We start from the raw sequence: 22,091 nt of genomic DNA, 5'->3' as shown, positions 1-22,091 counted from the left end.
TTTATATGAGGATAATACTTGATCATCTTTGATTCCTCCCAAAATCGGATTTTTTGAATTTATTTAAAATTACTATTACTATTTTTTTTTACCCATATAGGGTGCGCTAGCACCTGAGAGCGAAAAAATCTCATCCGTCTGGTCGAGTTTTGCAATCTACATGATTTTCCTCTCCTTATTTTGATCCCCGATGATCGGTTCCAACTTCAAATTGACGAGGGTGATGTGATATTGACGAGTGGTAGAAGTGGCGAACGGCCCAAGTGGCTTGTTTGTTGTACGATGTTTGTATTGTATCTTAGATTAATTGCTTGTGAAATTGGAGGTTTCAACACCGAAAGGGACTTCTATGTCTGATTTGATAGCAAGAACAACCCATCGCTCTGTGGATTTTCAACGGTGGATCATCTAAAGAAACAACTTGTGGTTGGATGGTTAGGCAGTGACATTCCGAGGCAACCAAAGATCAAACTTCAGATTTAACACTTTGGTTCTCATAAAAATGCGGAATTATGAGACGCATGGTCTTACAGGGGCTAAAAGTGGGGTGAATAATCCTAGATATTTTTTATTTGTATTCAAGAAATGAAAACATATGTCAAGATATTCACATGAGAAACAAAATAAAAATGAATGAGCAATTATCTTGATTAGTATTTAAAATAAAATACAAATACAAGTGCGGTTTGAAATTTTTGGAGCACCCATGGATACTGATATATATATATATGCATACGTAAAATTAGGTAAGCTAATTTCATAAATTATATACATACATATCCACTATCCAACCTAAAAAAATCAAATAAGTGGCCAGATGTATTCATATGTGATGAAACTTAGAAGCTAATAATTGACGCAACTCAAGAGACTTTACTTGACATACTATATGGCTACGAATATGCTCTAATTGAATTACCGACAGATGGCGTCCTCGTCGCGTGTCTCGTCCTGGCGCGTGACTTACGCCGTCCGCCCGATTCCCGGCGATCGCCGGAACTTCCCCTTCCTCGATAGAGCCCTTGTGGCTCACCATGCCCGGGCGCGCCTCCTCCTTCTCGATTCCAAGGAAATCATCGTCGATTCGAGGGCGCTCGGTGCGAATGAGATAATCCAGCTCGGCGGCGCGATCGCTTTTCCCCTGCACGACGCTCACATCCCGTCCCGGCCGTTGCCGCCGGAGTCGCTCTTCGGCAGGGGAGATGCGGCTCCGCAGACGCGGGGATCGGATCCGACGCCTTTTCCAGCCTCTATTGAGGAGCTCATCATGCCGCGTCCCCGGGCTCTTCATCAACAGTTCGCGGTGGCGCAGCCGTCGCGTCCAAGGGAGGACCACCTCATCGATCCAGGGCGGTGGAAGGATTGGCTCGTCCCGCGTTCGCCGGCGGCGGGAATTCTCGGTGGGCCGCCATGGTCACAGGAACCAGAGATCGCCCAGTCGCTGGACTTGGGCTGTGGCCCAAAAGCCCCCTCGGCCATGGCGACGCGAGATCCGAGCACGTGTCCTGATCCTACGACCTCTGTTTCTCGCAACAATGGTGGTCGCCGCCAGGTAGGGACAGGTAACCCTACGCCTCTTATACCCATCCCCAACGCCGCCGCCGGATCAGATCTCGACTCCCTCCTCGCCCATTTCTGGTCAAAAGCTAGGGTTCCTCCTTCCACCCCGTCCCCCACTACCGAATCCTACTGTTGGTGGAGTGGGAAAGTAGCCGGCGATCCTCGGTCCTTTGCTCAAGTGGCGGCTTCTCCCCCGCGTGTCATGGGTGATGGCGGCGGCGGGCGTTCGGCCCGGCGGAAACCGAAACCAGCCTGCAGCTCGTGGGCGCGGCCGGCATGTCTGGCAGAGGGAGGATGTTCCTCAGACTTCCTCCAACAACACCAGGGGCTCCGGCTCGCTGCAATCTGATGACCGATGGGAGAGGGCAGCGAGGGAGTCGGAACAGCGCCGGCAGGAAGCTATTTCCTCAGCCCCCTCTGGTAAGACCATGCTTGCTCAAGGGCCTGGTCCCAATCGTCCCATGGTTGCCGCTGATCCCCCTCCCTGCCTCCATTGCAACATTTCTGGTCATTATACTGCTCGTTGCCCTACCATTCGTTGTGACCGGTGCAAAAAATTGGGCCATGTTGCTCAGATCTGTCAAACTATTCTACCCTGGGAGTGTGTTCCATCAATGTGTGGGTTTCAGGCTCATGGGCGTGGTTTTTTCTACATGCCGGACCATAGTTCTCGCAGCGAGCAAAGAGAGAGCCGATAGTGTAGTGATTCTTTGTGTTGGAGGGGGATGTGACTCATAGAGAGCTTGAGAAGGAGTTCAATGTGGCTTTTGGTGATAGTTGGAGATGCACCGCAAGATCCCGGGCCCTAACCAAGACATTATGAGGTTCCCTACTGCTTTGTGGAGGTTGAGCGTGCTTTGTCTATTATGGGGCTAAGATGCACCTCAAGGCGTGGATGCGACCGTGAGGTTATCTACCTGGACAGCCTCAATTGGGGCAAAAGCTGTCCTCTGAAGGCACAGGTCAAAGTGAGCAACATTCCCCTTGATAAAAGATGTGATGCCAATGTTTTCTATGCTGGTGGGTTGGTTGGTGTCTCTCTGGAGTTGGATCCTTCGACCCTGCACAAGCCTGAGTATGTCCGGGTTCTTATTGGCTGTCGTGATGTGGAGATGATCCCTGCTTCTGCGGAAGGCTGTCTTGGAGATAACTTCTATGACTTCTTCTATGAGATTGACAAAATTGTTGTGGGAGGCCCTCCTAAAACTCAATCTTCTGTGGCGGTGGGTGGACACTCGGGAGCTCCTTCCCCTAAAAGAGCTAGATATGATCAAAATAGCAACCTCCATGAGGAAAGTTCTGAAGAACAAAACCTTGGCAGCTAGTCTGATACAGTTGGGCACACCAGGAAAAATGATGATGTCGTGGTGCCTGATGCCAATACCGAGTCCGACTCACAGGAAGATGATGAGGCTGGTAGCTCTGAGTTGCTCATTGAGTCTATGACTAGAGAGCATGAGGCGAAGATGGCAGCTTCTCAAGTTGCTCCCCCGGCAGTTTCTCAGGCAATTACTTCAAATAAGTGGCTGATTTCCTGTCCTATTCTCCAAGAAAACAAGACGCTGTCTCCTACGGAGGTTCCGCTGCAAAATCTGCTTCTTCCTTATACTCAAAACCTGCCTGCTGGTTCCTGGCCTCCTCTGCCCACCATTACCGAGATGGCAGAAAATTCATCATCGCCACCTGCTGGTTCTCCGGCGTACATTGTGCAGTCTCCGGACTCGGCATCTATGGAGGAGGACAAAACTATACCTGAAGACACCAGGTGCAGCACCAGGCTTGCGGACAACGTCAACATGGACATTATGGAGAAAGTGTCCGAGGCTGCAAGAAAAAGGGATCTTGAAGGTATGTCGACTCACTCATCCCTGCCTGTCCAGAATTCCTTTCCTGCCCTCTCCAATGATGAGCTAGTGTTGCGTGCGCACAAATTGGGTGTTCATATTCCTGATAACAATTTCTCCTCGGTTGATATGCTTAGAGATTTGGAAAATGCTAGAAGTGACTTGGCTAATAAAAATGTTAATAAATCCTCACATGCTAATACCCTTTTCATTGAGGATAACACAGGCGAAAAAACTCCTTTATCTATGGACTGCGTATAATTACGACAATGAAAACGCTTTTGTTATTGTTGAAAGTAGAAAAAAAGATCTGCGAGGAAGAAACCTGTTGTAGTTTGCTCTAGGCCTAATACCCGAAGTAGATCCAATGTTGAGACTATCTCTGACAACAAATCTGCCCAGAATCCTGGCAGGGTTGTCAGAGCAAAAAACAAACCATCTCGTTTTAAATGAAAGGTGCCTTTTGGAATTGTAGAAGTGTGGGGAAAAAAGGTATTGTGGCCTGCATCAAAGATATGATGCATGATTATTCCCTTGATTTCATTGGTATCCAGGAAACCATGAAAAAAGAGTATAAGATGAGTTTCTTCCGAAAGCTGGACCCCAGCAATAACTATTTCTGGAAGTGGATTCCTTCTGTGGGTAAATCAGGTGGTATCCTTTGTGGCGTTAAAACTGATTCCCTGGATGTGAGTGCGGTTAAGCTTGGTCGTTTCATGCTTCAATTTGTGCTTTGGGATAAAACGAAAAAATGTAACTGGGCCTTGATGGTGGTTTATGGTGCTCCACATGAGGAGGATAAACCTGATTTCCTTACTGAAATGTCCTCTTTTTGCCATGGTCTCCTTATGCCTTACATTGTAGGGGGTGACTTTAATATTTTAAGACATAGTGGAGAGAAGAACACTAATTTCGTAGTCAACCACTCCTTAGATCTTTTCAACTCTGTTATCCATACCCTTGGTTTGCGTGAAATTTACATGCATGGAGGGAAATTTACATGGTCTAACAAACAAGCGTCGCCTACCTTGGAGAAGCTCGATAGAGTTCTCATGTCCCCTGATTGGGAGGACCTTTTCCCTTTGGTTTCGGTTAGGAAGCTGGTTAGAGAGCTCTCTGATCATAATGCTCTCTTGCTTGACTCGGGCTCTATCCCAATTGGCAATGTTAAGAGTAGAGAATTTCGTTTTGATACGACTTGGTTCAAAAAGGATGATTTCCTTCCTTTAGTAACTGAGATTTGGAGGAAACAAGTGTACAACAGTGATCCTATCGACGTCATCAACATAAAATTGAAACGTTTTAAGAAATTCTTCAAAGGCTGGGGCTCAAATATTTATGGCCATGCCAAGAAAAGAAAATTGGAACTTAAAGAGGAATTAGCAAATCTTGAGGCTCTTGAAGAAAGCTCTGATTTACCTCCTTCTCTTTGTATTCGGAAAACCATTATTTCTGTTGAACTCATGGAGTTATATGCTAATGAAGAGCTCTTGTGGTATCAAAAATCTCATGAGAAGTGGCTCCTTGAGGGAGACTCGAATACGAGTTATTTCCATCGTGTGGCTAATGGCCGCAAGAGGAAAAATACCATGCTCTCTCTAAAAGATAATGACCTTGTGATTGAAGGGATAGATAATTTGTTAGAGCATGCTACAACTTACTATAAAAGTTTATTTGGTCCGGCACCTGGCAACATCTTTAAGTTTAATCATGATATGTGGGAATCACATGAGAAAATTAATGATGTGGACAATGAAATCCTTAGCAAACCTTTTACTATGGAAGAGGTTAAGGATGCTCTTTTCTCTATGAAAAAGAATAAAGCCCCGGGTCCCGATAATATTCCTATTGAGTTTTACCAACATTGTTGGGACATTGTTAAAGGTGACATCATGAATTTATTTTATGCCTTCCATGAGGGTTCCTTGGATGTTCAAAGGCTTAACTATGGTATCATTACCCTCCTTCCTAAAATCTCGGATGCCGAGAAGATAACTCAATATAGGCCTATATGTCTTCTCAGATGCATTTACAAGTTGCTTACCAAAGTTCTTACTATCAGGGTGGAGCCTTTTTTGCAAAAAATCATTAGTACCCATCAAAATGCTTTCATAAAAAACCGTAATATTGTTGACGGTATTATGTCCCTTCATGAATTGATGCACCATACACACATTAAGAAACATGTGGGGATCATCCTCAAACTTGATTTCGAGAAAGCTTTCGATAAAGTGAATTGGGAGTTTCTCCTTGATTGTCAAAAAGCCATGGGCTTTGGTGATTTCTGGTGCAATAGGGTCAAGCAAATCCTCCATAATGGTACTATTTCGGTGAAGATTAATAATGTGCTGGGTCCCTATTTTCAAAGTGCAAAAGGGGTCCGGCAAGGCGATCCCCTCTCCCCCTTCCTTTTTAATTCTGCGGTTCAATGCTTAACAAAAATGGTTTTGGAGGCCCAAGCTAATGGCTTGTTGACTGGTCTGGCTCCTGACCTGATTGATAAAGGGGTGGCGATAATGCAATACGCTGATGATACTGTCATTTGTATTTCCCATGATCTGGAGAAAGCTTTAAACCTCAAACTCCTCCTTTACATCTTTGAACTAATGTCGGGCCTGAAAATAAACTTCCAAAAAAGCGAGTTGTTCCTCATTGGAGGTGATAATACCATTGCTGATCAGTACTCGTCTATGTTTGGTTGTCAAATTGGTACTTTGCCTATGAAATATTTAGGGGTTCCTGTTTCATTCCGCAATCTTAAAAATTCTGATCTCGTTTTTATCGATGAAAAATTTGTCAAGAAGCTGGATGCTTGGAAAAGCGCTTCCTCATCTGGGGGCAGATTGGTGCTGGTGAATGCTTGCCTCTCAAGTCTCCCTTCTTATATCATGTCACTCTTCCTTTTGAACAAAACGTTCATTGAAAAGCTTGATAAGCATAGAAGACGCTTCCTATGGCATGGTAAAAAAGAAAAAAAGGGTTACTATATGGTAAAGTGGTCTAGAGTGTGCCGCTCTAAAAACAAAGGTGGCCTTGGGGTCAAAGACCTCCGTAAGCAAAACATTAGCCTTCTTTGCAAGTGGTGGTGGAAACTTGAAACGCAAGATGGCTTGTGGCAAACCATTGTTAAAGCAAAATATTTGAGAAGGAAAACGATAACGAATGTAACACCTAAATTTAACGATTCTCCATGTTGGAAGGCGTTAATAAAAGTAAAAGATACCTATCTGGCGGGAAGAAAAATTTCCTTAGGTCAAGGCAACATATGTAGGCTTTGGAAAGATACCTACATGGATGATGTTCCTCTTTGTGACCTTTACCCTGTTCTTTTTGACCTTTGTCAAATGCAAGACTGTACTGTCCAACAGTGTGTTGACAGTAATTATGTCATCCCTTTTCGGCGAAGGCTTCATGGAAGCTTGCTTGAAACCTGGAACCGCATTACCTCCAAGCTAGAGAATCTTCCCTTGTCTAGCACCTCTGATAGAATCTCATGGAAACTAAATAGAAATGGCATCTTCTCGACTAAATCAGTTTACAAGTTCTTGGAATTACCTCTTGCCGGTTCTCATAACAAATGGATTTGGAGAACAAAAATACCTTTGAAAATAAAGATTTTCATGTGGCAACTTTGTAGAAACGCCTTGCCTACCAGAGAGAATTTGAGGAAAAGGAATTGGATGGGTTCCCCTTTATGTTCTTTTTGCAATCAGGTGGAGACTTGTGATCATCTGTTTTTTGCTTGCAATACTTCCAAAGTGGTCTGGGGGGTCTTGGGATCGACAATGATGGCTAGTTGTGCTCCAACTAATTTTTGGCAAGCGATGGCTTGGTTCCATAGATTCAATCCTGGTTTTGAGAGATTTTTTATGACTCTAATTGCGGCCACTTGCTGGGCCATTTGGACAGTAAGGAATAAAGTAACCTTTGATGATCATGTGTTGAGATCTCCCAGCGAAATCACTTTCTCCTCTATTGCTTTGTTGATCTACTGGGCAGGGTTACTGAAGGCCGAGGACAAAAGCTGTCTGACGATGGGCGCCCAGAAGATGATGACAGCAGCCTCGTCCATCTATGCTTCGCGCCCCAGCTCCGCCGCTCCAGGACAGCTGCTGATGATTACTGAAGCCTGGTCTTGCGCTTGATGGAGTCGCGCCCTGCTTTTGGCTGTTGGTTTTGGTTCTGTTCCAGAGTTGTAGTGGTCGTTTCTGGTTTCCCTAGTATCTGTAGTTTTTGGATCTTGTCCTTCCATGTGGAGGTTTATGTGTTGTCGCCTGAAAAACCCCTAGTTTGTTGTTTGTGGTATCAGGTTTTTGTCCCATGGCAGGTATTCGATGTCGAATACTTGCAGTGGGTTTCCTGATACTGCACCAACTCGCTTCCCGTTTTCATCCTACTCCCCTTTCTTCATTGTAAAATAAGTGACTTTGTAAGACCTGTTATTTCCGTTATTGCAATGGAAAGGGGTGGAAGCCCGGTTGGAGAATATGCTCTAATTAATTTGGGCCAGAACGGGTAGTAGAACGGGTAGTAAGTTTATCTACCTACAATTATTCCTGTGATACGAATCTAATATTTGGTCTCATGTAGTTACTGCTCTTTTATTTTACCCAATTCATCACTCAAATTGTATTTTCGAGTTGAGTATACATTTGCTTTGCATTCATATTTGATAATGGAAATCAGTATACATATTAATACTTATTTACACAAAAAGTTTCTTATAAATAATTCAAGAAACATGATAATATGAAAAAAAGAAGGGGAAATGGCGTTGTCCGGCATGTTTTCACCCCCTTAGGCTTATACTATGAGTAACTTAGGCGGTAACATGCATCCACATGTCATGTCAACTAGGTATTTTTATGACATGGCCTGTGATTGAATGATGAGAGTGATGTTTATGGTAACTAGCTATATTACTATAACATTACCCACCCTAATACAAAATGAGTCTATTCCACTATGAAGATGATAACATAGACTAGTACCATATGCATGACACTATCCTATGTTACGTACTCTTCACTATGAGCAGTCTTAGGTCTTCCCATGGTGGTGCATGGAAAACCATGCGCTTGACGAGCTATCTTCTTCGGTTCTTCCTTCTAGATTTATTAGCTTCTGGAATTATAATATATTATAGATCGAAACAAGTATTATATTTTTAGTTTAACCATTTGTTTTGCGGAAACACAACATATGCATAGATATTCACAAATACATATGTACACTCGCCCTTACAAATGCATGTATGTTTACTTTATCTCTACGAGTACCTCCTAACCATGAGTCTAAAAAAATTGATCCGACAAGTCGACAAAGTCAGAAAACGTCATTTCTAATAATCGTGCGGTAAAAACCGAGCCTGGCTCTCATGGTTATGTTACCCATCCATGTGCAAGTCGTTTGCATTTAGCTGAATTTATTTTAGGACTTAACCTACGTTATTTTTTTAGCGGTAGGTGATGTGTCCGTCAACAACGAGATGACTATGATGACTTCATCAATCTTAAAATTAGTAGTGTAGGTACGCGGTTGTGAGTGTCTGCCCAAAAGAATAGTGCGGTAAATTGGTAGGGTCTAATTCTGCGACCACGGGAGAGAGCACATAGGGTTTCCCCGCACGGCATCCAGCCTCGCACTCCGGTTCACCACGACGCAGCCGGAAATCGCCCAAAACCACGAGCCAGCTGTGCGACGCAGCCGCCGCCACCGGCGCACCGAGGTCGCCGGCTACGGACTCATTTCTAGGCCCCCCTCTTCTGCCCCCAACAACACAGCGCAAGAGGAGCCCCAAACCCTTTTCCCCTCTCCTTCTTCTCCCCCCGCTCCCGTCGCGGAATCACACGCGCAGATTGGAGCCGGAGCTCGATTCAAAAGAAGCTTTCTTTTTCTCGCGGAATGGCGGAGGAGAAGGGCGCGCTGCAGTCGGCGAGGACGTGGATCGTGGAGCACAAGCTCCGGGCCGTCGGTACGTCCTCACCGATTGTTCTTTTTCTGTTCCGCCGCCAGAACCATTTCGTCGGTCCTTCTCTTCCTGTCCTGCCGTGAGACGAATCTGAATATCTGATCCCTTTTTTGTCTTGAAGGGGCGCTGTGGCTCTCGGGGATCGCGGGATCCATCGCGTACAACTGGTCCAGGCCCGGCATGAAGACCAGCGTCAAGCTCATCCACGCCAGGTACGATCCCTCTGGCCTGGCCGGGGCAACCGCTGTAAACTGTCCATGCGATCTGCGTTTGTTGTATCCCGCGGATGAAATCGTGTGTTGAAATCGGCTTACTTTTCAGTAAGGATGCATGTGCCCATGTGTTATTGTCTGATTGTCTCCCTAGTTGAAATCGGTTTAGCTCCATCAGCGATGCTCCTGGAGTTGTGGCTGTCGTGGGTATTGGATTACTGGGTAGCTGCAGCGCGCTGCATTGTTTGAACAAGGGATGAACGTATTCAATCCTAGCCATATCACTAGGATGGTAACCCTTTAGGCTCCTATAGGATACAGTCAGACACGATGGATTGTTTCTTAGATGTAGTACTCGTAAGTGGCACGATTAGCCCAATTATTATTATCCGCGCTGGACTTCTGTTCGTCAAGAAGTTATTACTACATCCGATCCAAATTAATCGTCACAGCTTTAGGCAAAATGTTGCCTAAGTCTGTCTAGGTTCATTAAACATGCGGCAACTAATTTGGATCAGATGTACTCCCTCCGTCTAAAAAAAAAGCTGCTCAACTTTTTCTAGATACAGATGCATCTATAACTCTAATATGTCGATATACCTCCGTATCTAGACAAAATTGAGCAGCTTTTGTGGGGAGGGAGGGAGTAATACTTGTTTAGATCCACATGATAACTTCTGATTTTGTACTCCCTCCATCCCACGAAAGTTGTCTTAGATTTTCCAAAATTTTGATGTATCTAGACAATATCTACTATATAGAAACTTTGATAAATTTCAGGCAAGTTTCATGAGACGGAGGGAGTAGTATAAGATGTGGTTATAGGTTTAACTGAAGCGCGCAAGCAAGAACTTCTTTCCCTGTGATCAGTGACACCTCCGTTGTTACAAATTTGTAGTCAATAGTTTTCACCCCAACCAAATGAGGGGAGGGTGGATCTGGCACCATTGGTGACCAACAGAAGTGAACTTTTGTATCGCATAGTTTGTTTAGACAGAGCATGCTTTCTTGATTACACACTTTACATAGTTACATTCAAAATACATCCATTAACTCGAACTTGAGCTATTGATGCAACATTATCCCATAATGATATAGACGTGGGTTCAGTAAAAGAGCTAGCTGCTTTTATGTGAACAGAGGTGCATGTTGGGCAGTTCTAATTTTCCGTCATATGTTTGGTGTATAATGTCATGGAAGTACTTGACAGTGACCAAAAGATTTCACAATTGGCTACTGCTCGTAAAGTAATGAACATAGTAGTCACAGAGTGTACCCTGTGTTGCCCTGCAAGGTGCTTGCCTTGCCTGTGCCCCTCACTTGACACAAAGAACAAGTGTGCAATAAACATTATTGTCGACATGGCATCAGTTATCAACTAGCGTTAACCTAGATGGGTGTTTATTACAGACTCATGAAAGGGGCTATAGCCAGTCAACCGCGTCAGTGTATACAGTACAAATGACAGAATAAAGGTACTATACACAAAGGAATTGGTCCCCTGTGGCGGCTCATAAATTCCAATTAACACATTTGTCGTGATAGCACAATTCTCTTTAGTTTCAGAAAAATGTATATCACTACTCGGATATATGTAGTTAAATCCATGCCTGGACTCTATATATATCTTTCTAGGTGTCAGACTTTGGTTGTTGTCAATACAACAAGTGTTGCCCTGGCGAAGGCTATGCACTGCAGTAACCCCACTTTCATGCCCATAACTTGATGCTGTGAACCCTTCAGAGTTTTATATACAATATTATTTTTTCTACTTTTCCCCAGACACTATTTGATGATACTGATGGTAGCATATACAGACCAGTGTAGGGTAGTGTGTAGAATTCCTGAAGGATTGCACTGATGAAGGTGAAGGAAGTAGTAGAACATAGTGTTGAAACAAATCTAAACCTGGTGTAGTTGGACATCTGGCAACAGTTACGTCTGAGAGGTTAGTAACTAACAACTGATGCTCAAAACACAGCAGGACAAAAGTCTGCTCTTCTCTGTGATTGTGTACGAACTGATATCAGCATGTTTTGACCAAGCCATGTCCTGTAAATAATTTATTTTTCTACAGAACAAGTGTATAGTACATGCAGTGACAGTTCTACGTACTAAATAGGTGTTTGGGACACATATCCACATATAGCTTATTTGGGATATGGGGTACCTTTCAATCAAATTGATGGGGCCCCCCTAGCCCTTATTTTTAGGTTTTATGGATAATGCTAGTGAGCTGAAAATGTTAAAGTCCAAAATTTCAAATTCACAACCCTAGTTGCTGACTCCAACGTTGGACATACTTTTTTTTAGAGAAACAAGGCTCCAAACCCTGGCTCCAATTATATTGAAACCTTTCCGACCAACTACATCATTCAGTTCTGTTTTTTTCATTACAGAACATCAGCATTTCATACAACACAGATCAAACCAGATGTTTTTTAGGCCACAGATCACAAAAACTAGAAGTTTTAACTGACACACAGCAAAGGAAAAAAGGAAACAGCTCAAGAACCAACAGCAACAGCACCCCAGGCAGCAGCTTTTTTTCAGGGACGATCCAGGACTTTGAAGCCTGCACCGTCGCCCACCAGAATCAGATCGTTTGCCTCCAGGGTCCTCGCCAGGTCTTCAGCCGTGATCAACATCGGTCCAAAACCCCTCGTGCTGTTCATGTCACATACTTCCAGAGTCGATCTTGCCTTCTTCTGGGGCGTCAGTCAGGCTCCGGCCATGACAGCAGCGGCGGCAGCCGAGCCGAAGTCTCCATCTTGCTCAGCAACATTTCCAGCTCTTCTCTTCCTCCCTCCTTCAGCAGGATTTCCCACTGAACACAGTTGCAAACCATGCGTCTCCACAGCCCCTGATAGTTCTCAATACAGCAGCAAAGATCATATCGTACTTATTATTCTTTTTCTTTTCATTCCAAAGAGATGTAATGTCAGTCATGCTTGAAATCTTAAGATTAAGACCCAAAGCTAAAACAGTTTCTTTCCAAATATTGGAAGCAACCACACATTGGAAGCAACCACACAGTCAAAGAAAAGATGTTGACAGGATTCCAATTCATTGCAAAAAAAACACAAGTTAAATCATCAACACTTTGTCTCTGACCAAGTTATCTCTAGTGAGTAACTTATTGTGGAACAGCAACCAAAGAAAGAAATAAATTTTTGGGGGTACCTTAATTTTCCAAACACAGTGAATATTAATCCCTCCAAAATTAAGCACAACATACATGGATTTCACACTATAAACCCCCTGGCTTCCCACATCCAAATCAAACCATGCTTCATATTATTCAAAGTAATAGTTTGAGCAATTTGCTGAATTTTTAGCCACTGCATCATCAATCTATGGTCAAAGCATCTCCTAAATATTGAATAGCCAGGCTACAGGACCCAAACCAATGATCTTCCCAAAACTTAATACTCCTACCATCCCCTACTTTCCACTGATAACCCATCTTAGCAACTTTGGCAGCCCACATAATCCCTTTCCAAAAGGGAGAAGCACCACTAGATGAGCAAGAGAAGAAGTTAGGGTTATCCACATTATACTTGTTGTCCATTATCTGTTTCCACAACTTGTTCTCATTTAAATGATATCTTTTAATCCAGGAGGCTAATAGACACATGTTCATCTTTGATAAATCAGGAATGCCTAAGTCTCTATATTCTCTTTTCCTAGTGACCAAACCCCAATTAACTAGGTGGTACTTATGATGCCCCTCATAATTGTCCCAGAGACTGTGAGCCATCTGAGAATTAATAAGGGTAATAGCCCACTTGGGGAATTTGATCACACTAAGTATCACCTACTAAGTATCATCTTTGATAAATCAGGAATTTGCCCACGTTGGACATACTACGCATGGTTGTATTCAGGCTCATGGGAATGCAGCGCCCGCCGATATTTAGAAGAGGAACTCAACTCACATAGAATTTGCCTGCATTTAGAGTGAATTGTTTAAAAGGAGGGATACATTCAATGGTTGATGTTTTTACATTCCTATATGATCTGAAACGGTAGGCAGCCGACCCATAGAAAACCACAACTCAACTCCCTCTTGCCTAATTGGTATGGCGATGAACCTTCATGACTCCCTAAACAGGAAGAGCAGCCATAATCATGCAAACATCCTTGAAGATTCCACGAAACATGATCTATCCTCAGCGGTATAAGTAAGACTGAACAACCAACAAACAGTCCGTTGCCAAGATTACCTGATGAGTCCACTGAGCAGAAAAATGGATCTCTCCAAATGAGAAGGATTATGTTTCAGCTACACTAGTATATACCTTCATAAACTTCCAGGATGACAGAAGAACTTGTCCCGAGTGGTCTCTTGTAGTGACACTGATAGTTTCGACGCAGAGTGAATATATACTTTCGTCAGAGTGAATATCAAAGCGCATCCACATTTATCTTAAGCCGGCCAGTAGTCTACATACGTTCATAAAATTCCAGGATGACAGAAGAACCTGTCCCAAGTGGTCTCTTATAATGACGCCAACACTTCCTTGGCAGAATGAATATCAAAGCACATTCACATTTATCTTAAGCCAGCCAGCTGTAACTGGATCCTAACAAGCATGTTCAGCTGAACTAGTATGGTTCTGATTTGATGTAGGCTCAAGCACGTCTGGGTTATCGTTTCACCCTTGTGATCCACATTGTGGTAGAGAGTTAGCAAGGGGGAATCTTAATTCTGAATGCTTTTCAGGCATTTTCTACTATCGAACCTTTAGGTTCCTTTGATCTCATTCACTTCATTGATCTACTTGTAAAATACCTTTTTTTGACTAATCTTATTGATGTCCCTCTGCCACTTGGTAAAAATTGAGGCAATATTCAGGTTCATTCAACAGAGTAATGTTTAGGCCATTACATCTCTACTCTTCGTTTGTCCATTCCGTGCAATAAAATCTAACATGTATTTAGTGCAAAGAAACCTGGAAAGTAATACTAACCAAAATGTTGGACCTTTTGGTTCAAAGTTACGGCACTAGACCTGCTATATGTAACTAATAGAATCCTGCATCATTAGTTCATTACCACCGCTTCACGATCAAACTACACGGACTTAAATTTATTTGATTTCATTCTTTTACTTTGGCAGGCTACACTGTCTTTGTGCCATTTTTTCGTTAATATAGAGGCGATATTCAGTTTTTTCATCCAACGGAGTAATGCCCGGTTATTACATCTCCAATCTTTGTTTGCATCGTTTACTTAGCCTTTCTGTGCAGTCGAACCTGACATGTTTTGATTGCAAAGAAACCTGGAAAGTACAGTATTAACCAAAATGTTGGACCTTTATGATCAATGTTATGGCACCAAGACTGCTGTACTCAGTTAATGAAACCCTGCATCATCATTGATGTGTCAATGCTACACATGCTTAACTTTATTTGATTGTTCTACCTTTGCAGGCTTCATGCTCAGGCCCTTACCCTGGCAGCCTTGGGTGGTTCGGCACTGGTGGAGTACTATGATCACCAGTCAGGTTCAGGGTCAAGAGTTCACAACTATGCAAAGCAGTTCCTTCCTCCAGCTGACACCAACCCCAAAAAGGAGTAGGATCTACTCTGTAGAAGAGGCACCAAATTACAGCCATTAGATATGGAACATCTTGGATGTTATTTTCTGAACAAAGAATCTGGCACTCTGTGTGCATTTATTAAGATTCTGCAGGCTGGCTATTTTCTGTATAAGCTACTGAACCAGCATTCAGATGCCGAGGTACACTGATGCATGGTAATGGAAATATGTACTATCCTGAAAAACAATGAAATGAATGAAATGTTTCCCTCGTACTACTGATGAAGGGAACTTGTCACAAGATTTCATGTTACCTGCTCCTAAGTTGGTGTGCTCGAGACAGTAACATCACGCTGCTTGCATGCCCTAAGATGCGATTCCTTTCTCTGTTTGGCATATAATACTGCAAGGTAGTGTCGGTACTTAGTACGGAGTACATACTTAGAGCATGGGAGGCACGTGCTAATGTGCTATGGAGATGATGGGTGAGACATAGGTGTTGCTTCCTGCACTGCACTAGGTTCCTTCTGGTGGATCTGGCGGTGGGTTTCTTTATGGTTTCCTGTTGGGTGATTAGTACGTACTTTCCTGGGTACAATTGTTTAGTTGGAACTAAAACTAGCTAGCTGCATAGTCTGTGTCAGGCTCATGGATCTCGGAGTGTGCCATAAGATAACAGCCAGCTTTCTGATAATGCATCTGGTCGCATTCCAGACTTGGGAAGACTTGCAACTTACAAGATAGCATCATACTCGCATACATATACATCGAAATTCCTCAAAATATCTTCTACCAGAAACATCTGTTTCGGTGGCAATGAGTATGATGATAAATGATCAAATCCCCAGGATAGCCCCCAAAACATTAGAGATACTACAGCTCTGATGACTGATGTAGATGTGTCTTTTATCTTCTACCAGAAGAGGATTTCGTTACACGTTACTGTAAACATGGCCTGGCGTTGACCTTGAGTGATCTCCATCTGGGAACTTGGAGATCTCTGAGTAATCGAATCTCCTCGAGAGTCGAGACTAACGCACCGAAATGCTTGAAGCGGTGATGTTTTATTGTTAGGCTGAGCACCGATGGTTACAGCCTTACAGATGCACCAGTTTAATCTAATTGTATCTCGAATCAGGAAATAATTGAGAAGGGGCATGGTCTTGACGTGGTCGCCGTTGATCACTGTCATCGGCAACAACTCGTAACGACCTAACACCCATTGTCTCTTTCTCAACTTGCTCTTGTTGCTTTTCTATTATGGTTGAATCATGAAGCAAGACCGCAAAAGGGCACACATGCTAGCTGCTACAAAAGGCTACTGCAGAACAGAAGAAAAATGAGAAACCCTTTTCCAAACATGAGAGTTGCCCATTTTCTTTCAGCTTGGAATGACCAAACGCTGTCGGCATCTTGCTTTGTGTTTTCTCACTGACAATCGTCTACGTGTACTGTCGGTTCCGGAATCATCGGGCGTGCAGTTCGGCATATGTTGGCAGCAGGATGACTAATTAAGGTACTGGTCAAAGTTCAAACAAGTTTTACAAAATGAACAAGAGAATCTGGCAGTGATATGTCGCATGTGAACGATGCCATAACATGCCATTTCTATTCTTCTATAACCCCTTCGAACTAATTAACCGAGCCTCCTGATCGCCATTGTTTATCTCTGTCGGTCGCTCTCAGTTAAGAAGTGCAATTTTTTTTTTTTGAAACGGAGGCAAAAGCTTTGCCTCATCTTTTATCTCTAAATAGGAGATCTCCACTACCAGATTTTCCTGGCTCCTGGTGCAGCCACGTCATTCTCTTTTCTTGCCCACGCCCGAACGGTCGCTGCGACAACTGCCTGTCACGCCTCCTTTGTCACGCGTTGTTCCGTTCCACTTCTACGTGCATCATCGATCATTTGGCCCATTAGTCTAGATCCTGCGGGCTTAGTCCAGCCCACATTTAGCCCATTAGTCTAGATTCTGTAGGCTTCTCTCCTACACTACACGTGGAGCCACTGTCCATGTATTGAGCAGCCAGCGACGATTCTTCTTCTCCCGAAACGTCCCGTTCTAGAGTAACTCAGAAAAGAAACGGCAGTATGCCCTCTCCGATCCCTTCTCCGCTTTATTTTGTCTGCGGTAATTCCCCTCAATCTCGCTTCCCACTCTAGCGCACACGCCGCTTCATTCACCCGCGCCACCGGAGCCATCGTTTTCTCATCCCCCGAACTGCCCTCTCCATCTACCAATTTGGTGAATCAATAACCACACGGCGCATCTAAATTGTCGGAATGGTGATTTGGAAGAGTGGCACTGCTGCCTCGACGAGTTTCTGGAATCTATCATGGTCTGCTTTGAATGAGAAGAGACACTGGCGGCGCGGATGAAAAAATCCACTGATTTCTGTTATGAGATGCTATTGATGAATCATATTTGGTCCAGATATTCTCAACCAACCATGGTAGGGAAAAAACCGAGGAAGACGATGGTCTCATGCATATATTGGAGGTAACTCATTTCCTATGTTTTATTGGCAGGATCGGATTAATTTTGCATGGATTTTAGTCAATATGCGCCCGCCTTCAGTTCAGATTGGCAACATGACGCCTGAGTCGATATCGCAATTTTTCAGAAGATTTCAAAAATCTCCTTAGTTCTTTCACTCTGATTTATATGCGACGACTGGCCAAGACTTTCCATCAAGTATATCTCGAACTGTTTCTTATTGGAAGTACTGGAAGTCGTCTGCTGGGCTAAACTTGAGTGCATCAAGTCTCACAGGCTACCGTTATTCATTATCTGTGCAACCTTGCCAGATTTCTACACGATTTACCTTTCTAGCTATGACATATTGTAGCGGGAGGTGGCCTGCAGCCTTCAAATCGGAGCTACTAGACGATGCAAGGCTTTTTTTCAAGTGCCCAATCTTTGACTATTCTAATTGCAGAACCAGTATATGAAAAATTTGGAAATCAAATCTCGAGTGGTTTGCACTCATTAGCTGTTCAAGTCAACATGGTTGCAAGATAATACAACATGATCACCATCTCTTATTATGTGAGCCCTCTTACAAAATTATCAGTCACCTTGCCTTTTCTTTCATATAATTTTTTTATTGTTTTTCTCCATTGTTGTTTTATCTACGCAAGGTGGAATAGTTTCATTAGTATACTAGGTTTGTTTGGATTTACCCCCATATACCTCATCAATTTTTTTTATTCTGCAAATATATGCGTAGTTCCTTTCATTGGTGGCGTGTACCTTATTGGTTTCAACATTTTAACTATGTAAAATTCATGGATTTTTGTTTTCTCTAAAAAATCGCAAATATTTGGCTTATCTATGAGTAATCAGAATTATAAGTAGTTTTCATATTATCAGGATAATTATTGCAGGAGAGGTCATTTACAGAATAAATACAAAAATTCTTGCAGCAACGCGCAGGGTATCCTCTAGTTCTATTAATTAAGGAGAAGTTTTACAAAGAAACAAGACGGATACTTTACAACACGACTACTCTCGCGGCATCAAAAGACTTACACGTTTTGCCCCCGCGGCAACCCATAGTTTTAGCTCATTTTTGATATTACCAAAAACCACCGAAGGTGACGCATGTTTGTGGCGGAAGATCCTAGCATTCCGCTCGTTCCAAACTTCCCAAGAGGTGAGAAGAACAACGGAAGCGAACCCCTTCCGGTTCGGCGTGGACGCTCCGGTCATGAGGCTCCACCAATCTTTAAGAGACATCGCATGCCATGCGTGGAGGTCAATGAAATATAAACCGAGCCATGCCTTGAGAAGGCCCCAAAGTCTTTGGGTGAACCGACAATGGAGAAGAAGGTGGTCGATGGATTCCGCATTCCTCGAACAAAGAGGACAATTGCCATTGTTGGGCCACCCTCTCTTTTGCAAGCGATCCGCCGTCCAAAGCCTATTTTGAAGCGCAAGCCAAGCAAAAAACTTGACTTTGGGCGGCGCCCAAGTCTTCCACACGGACCTCCTAAAGTTGGAAATGGTGGCACCAAAAAATTGTGCTTTATAGGCCGATGCCGCCGTGTATTGACCATCCTCCGTGAGCGTCCAAGAGATAGTGTCCTCCAAGTTCTCATCAAAATTGTAGTCATGTAGTTTAATCCAAAGATCGACGAATTGCTCAAAGTGAGCGATGGTGAAATCACCGTCAATGTGGATCATGGAAATCCAAGCATCATCTTTCATTGCCTTGTTGACCGTGCACTTCTTTCTCTTGGACTCCGCGAATATGAGGGGGGCGATGTCCTTAGGCTTATTACCATGGAGCCACGGTGCTTCCCAAAACTTAGTTTTCAAACCGTTTCTAACCACAATTTTTGTGGAAGCATAGAAAAGGTCCATGTCCACCTCCGTGCAAGGGTTTCCCAAGCCAACCCAAATCTTGGTTGGATCCGTCCACTCTAGCCAAGGCCACCGCAATCTAAGAGCTCTTGCGAATTTATCAATGTTGAGCACTCCAAGGCCCCCAAGGTCTTTGGGACGGCAAACCGTCTCCCAATTTACTTTGCATTGCCCTCCCGTAACCTTATCGGTGGCCATCCAGAGAAAGGCCCTCTCAATCTTCTTCATTTTTTCAATGACGGGTGGCGGAATGACAAGGGGGGTAAGATGGTAGATCGCTTGAGAGGCGATGACGGACTTCACAAGGGCGGTGCGGCCGGCCATGTTGATAAATTTGCCATCCCAAGTCGGAATCTTCCCGGCCATCTTATCAATGAGATGTTGGAAATCGGCGCTCTTCAATTGCCAAATGGAGAGTGGAAGCCCAAGGTATTTTATGGGGAAATTTTCTCTACGAACCGGGAGCCCCTCAAGAATGTCATCCAAAGAGAGATCATTGCAACGGATGGGGACGACGGAGCTCTTTTGGAGGTTGGTGCGAAGGCCGGTGACCTCACCAAAAGCCTCAAGAATGCGAGCAAGGTTGCGAATGTCTTCGCTTATGGGCGCAAGGAAAATTGCCGCGTCATCGGCATAAAGGGAAGTGCGCAAGATAGGCCCCCGGCCCCTAACTTTATGGAGCAAACCATGGGATGTGGCAAGGTCAAGCACTTGTTGCAACGGATCGATGCCAAGGTTGAATAGCAAAGGTGAAAGGGGATCCCCTTGCCGAAGACCGCGGCCATGGGAGATGGGGGGGCCGGCCACCCCATTGAGAAGGACACGAGATGTAGACGTGGCGAAGAGGGCGGTAATCCAATTACGGAAAGCACTCGGGAAACCCCGCCGTTGGAGAAGGTCGATCAAGTAATCCCATCTAATAGAGTCAAAAGCTTTGCGAATGTCAAGCTTGAAGAGAAGACTCGGGTTCTTGTTTTTGTGCAACCTAGTTGCCATGTTTTGAACATAAAGGAAGTTGTCATGAATACTCCTTCTTTTGATGAAAGCACTTTGGGCATTAGATATGAGCTCGTCCATGGACGGAGCAAGGCGGATGGCAAGCACTTTGGTGATGATTTTTGCAACGGAGTGGATGAGACTAATGGGTCTAAAATCGGAGATCTCCTCGGCACCATCCTTTTTAGGCAAAAGAGCCACATTCGCGGAGTTTAGCCAATGCAAGTTGGACACATGAAGAATTCCAAATTGTTGAATCACCCTCATGAGATCCGCCTTCACGACATCCCAACACCTCTTGAAGAAGAGCCCCGTGAAACCGTCCGGTCCGGGGGCCTTGTCCCCCGGCATTTGCTTGATGGCTTGAAGCACTTCCTCCTCGGAGAAAGGCTCCCCCAAGTGTTGCAAGTCCGGGTTTTCGAAATCCATCACCTCCCAATTAAAATCACAAGTCCTAGCCTCCCCTCTTCCCATGACCGAGGTAAAATGGGAGTGAACCACGTCTTCCTTGTGCTCATGGTCGGTGATCCAACCATTGTTGTGCTTAATGCGGTGAATATGGTTCTTTCGCCTCCGAGCGTTGACTCTCAAGTGGAAGAATTTAGTGTTTGCATCGCCCTCTTTGATGTTTGTGATGCGGGCGCATTGTTTCTTCCTCGCTCTCTCGACCAAAGCTAAACCCACCACCCTCCTCTTGAGGCGACTCCGGAGATCATGTTCCTCCAAGGAAAGGGTTCTTGATTCTTGGGCAATGTCAAAATGAAGGATGAGTAGAAGGGCGGCATGAAAGAGGACTTTCGACTTGGAAAAAAGGCCCCGGCTCCAAGAGGTGAGACGCTTTCCGGTGTTCTGGAGCTTGTGGTGGAGAATGTGGTACGGTTCAACATGGTCCGATGGTTCGTCCCAAGCGGCTTGTACAATGTCAATGAAGCCCGGCACCCTAGCCCAAAAGTTCTCAAATTTGAAGGTCCTTGGCCTCCGGGGGCCGCTATCGTCGGCGAGGAGAAGAGGACAATGGTCTGATAAGGCGGAGGAAAGTGCATGTAGAACATGGGTGTCAAAACAAATATCCCAATCTGAATTACAAAAGAAGGCGTCAAGTTTGCAAAGGGTGGGATTTAGGCGCTCATTGCTCCAAGTGAATCGCCTATTCTGAAGATGCACCTCCTTTAGCTCACAAGTTTGCAACGCCGAGCGGAAACGGTTTATGCGCCCTCTATTGACATTTCTCTTGTTCTTGTCTCGTGCTCGATGGATTTGGTTGAAGTCACCGAGGACAAGCCACCGCACTCCGGGGGCAGGTTTCAAGGTGATCAACTCCGCGAAGAAGTCATCTTTCCTGTTATTGACTGAAGGGCCATATACAGTTGTGATTTGAAAATTGCGGTTGGAGTTGAGGATGTGCACAGATGCGGATAGGCAGAACTCTGTGGCCACCACATCATTGACCCGTACCTTTGAATCGTCCCAGAGCATTAGAATCCCTCCTCTAGTGCCAATGGCCGGGCGTTCGGCGAAACTGCGGAGACGATGCGCACCAAGAAAACTAGCATCGCTGGGAGAGATGGTTTCGAGCTTGGTCTCTTGCAAGCAAACAATA

At 44.3% G+C, this 22,091-nt stretch overlaps 2 protein-coding genes across 2 annotated transcripts; both read left to right on the top strand.

Annotated features, from left to right (window-relative positions):
• Positions 1–3,177: 3,177 nt before the first annotated feature.
• Positions 3,178–7,556, top strand: LOC139835136 (uncharacterized). Its single transcript, XM_071825103.1, has 2 exons — positions 3,178–3,408; positions 7,404–7,556. Exons 1-2 carry the CDS (start codon positions 3,219–3,221, stop codon positions 7,547–7,549), a joined length of 336 nt encoding a protein of 111 aa, XP_071681204.1. The 5' UTR covers positions 3,178–3,218; the 3' UTR covers positions 7,550–7,556.
• A 1,499-nt stretch (positions 7,557–9,055) lies between these two features.
• LOC127331545 (uncharacterized) lies at positions 9,056–15,432 on the top strand. The gene is made up of 3 exons (XM_051357717.2): positions 9,056–9,378; positions 9,497–9,587; positions 15,023–15,432. The coding sequence occupies exons 1-3, from the start codon at positions 9,309–9,311 to the stop codon at positions 15,168–15,170; spliced, it is 309 nt and encodes a 102-aa protein (XP_051213677.1). The 5' UTR covers positions 9,056–9,308; the 3' UTR covers positions 15,171–15,432.
• The last annotated feature ends 6,659 nt before the right edge of the window (positions 15,433–22,091 follow it).

This window comes from Lolium perenne, chromosome 2, assembly GCF_019359855.2.
Source record: "Lolium perenne isolate Kyuss_39 chromosome 2, Kyuss_2.0, whole genome shotgun sequence".
In the NCBI taxonomy this organism is placed as follows: Eukaryota; Viridiplantae; Streptophyta; class Magnoliopsida; order Poales; family Poaceae; genus Lolium; species Lolium perenne.
Note: the sequence above shows the minus strand (reverse complement) of the source record. Positions and strands in the feature narration are given on the sequence as shown.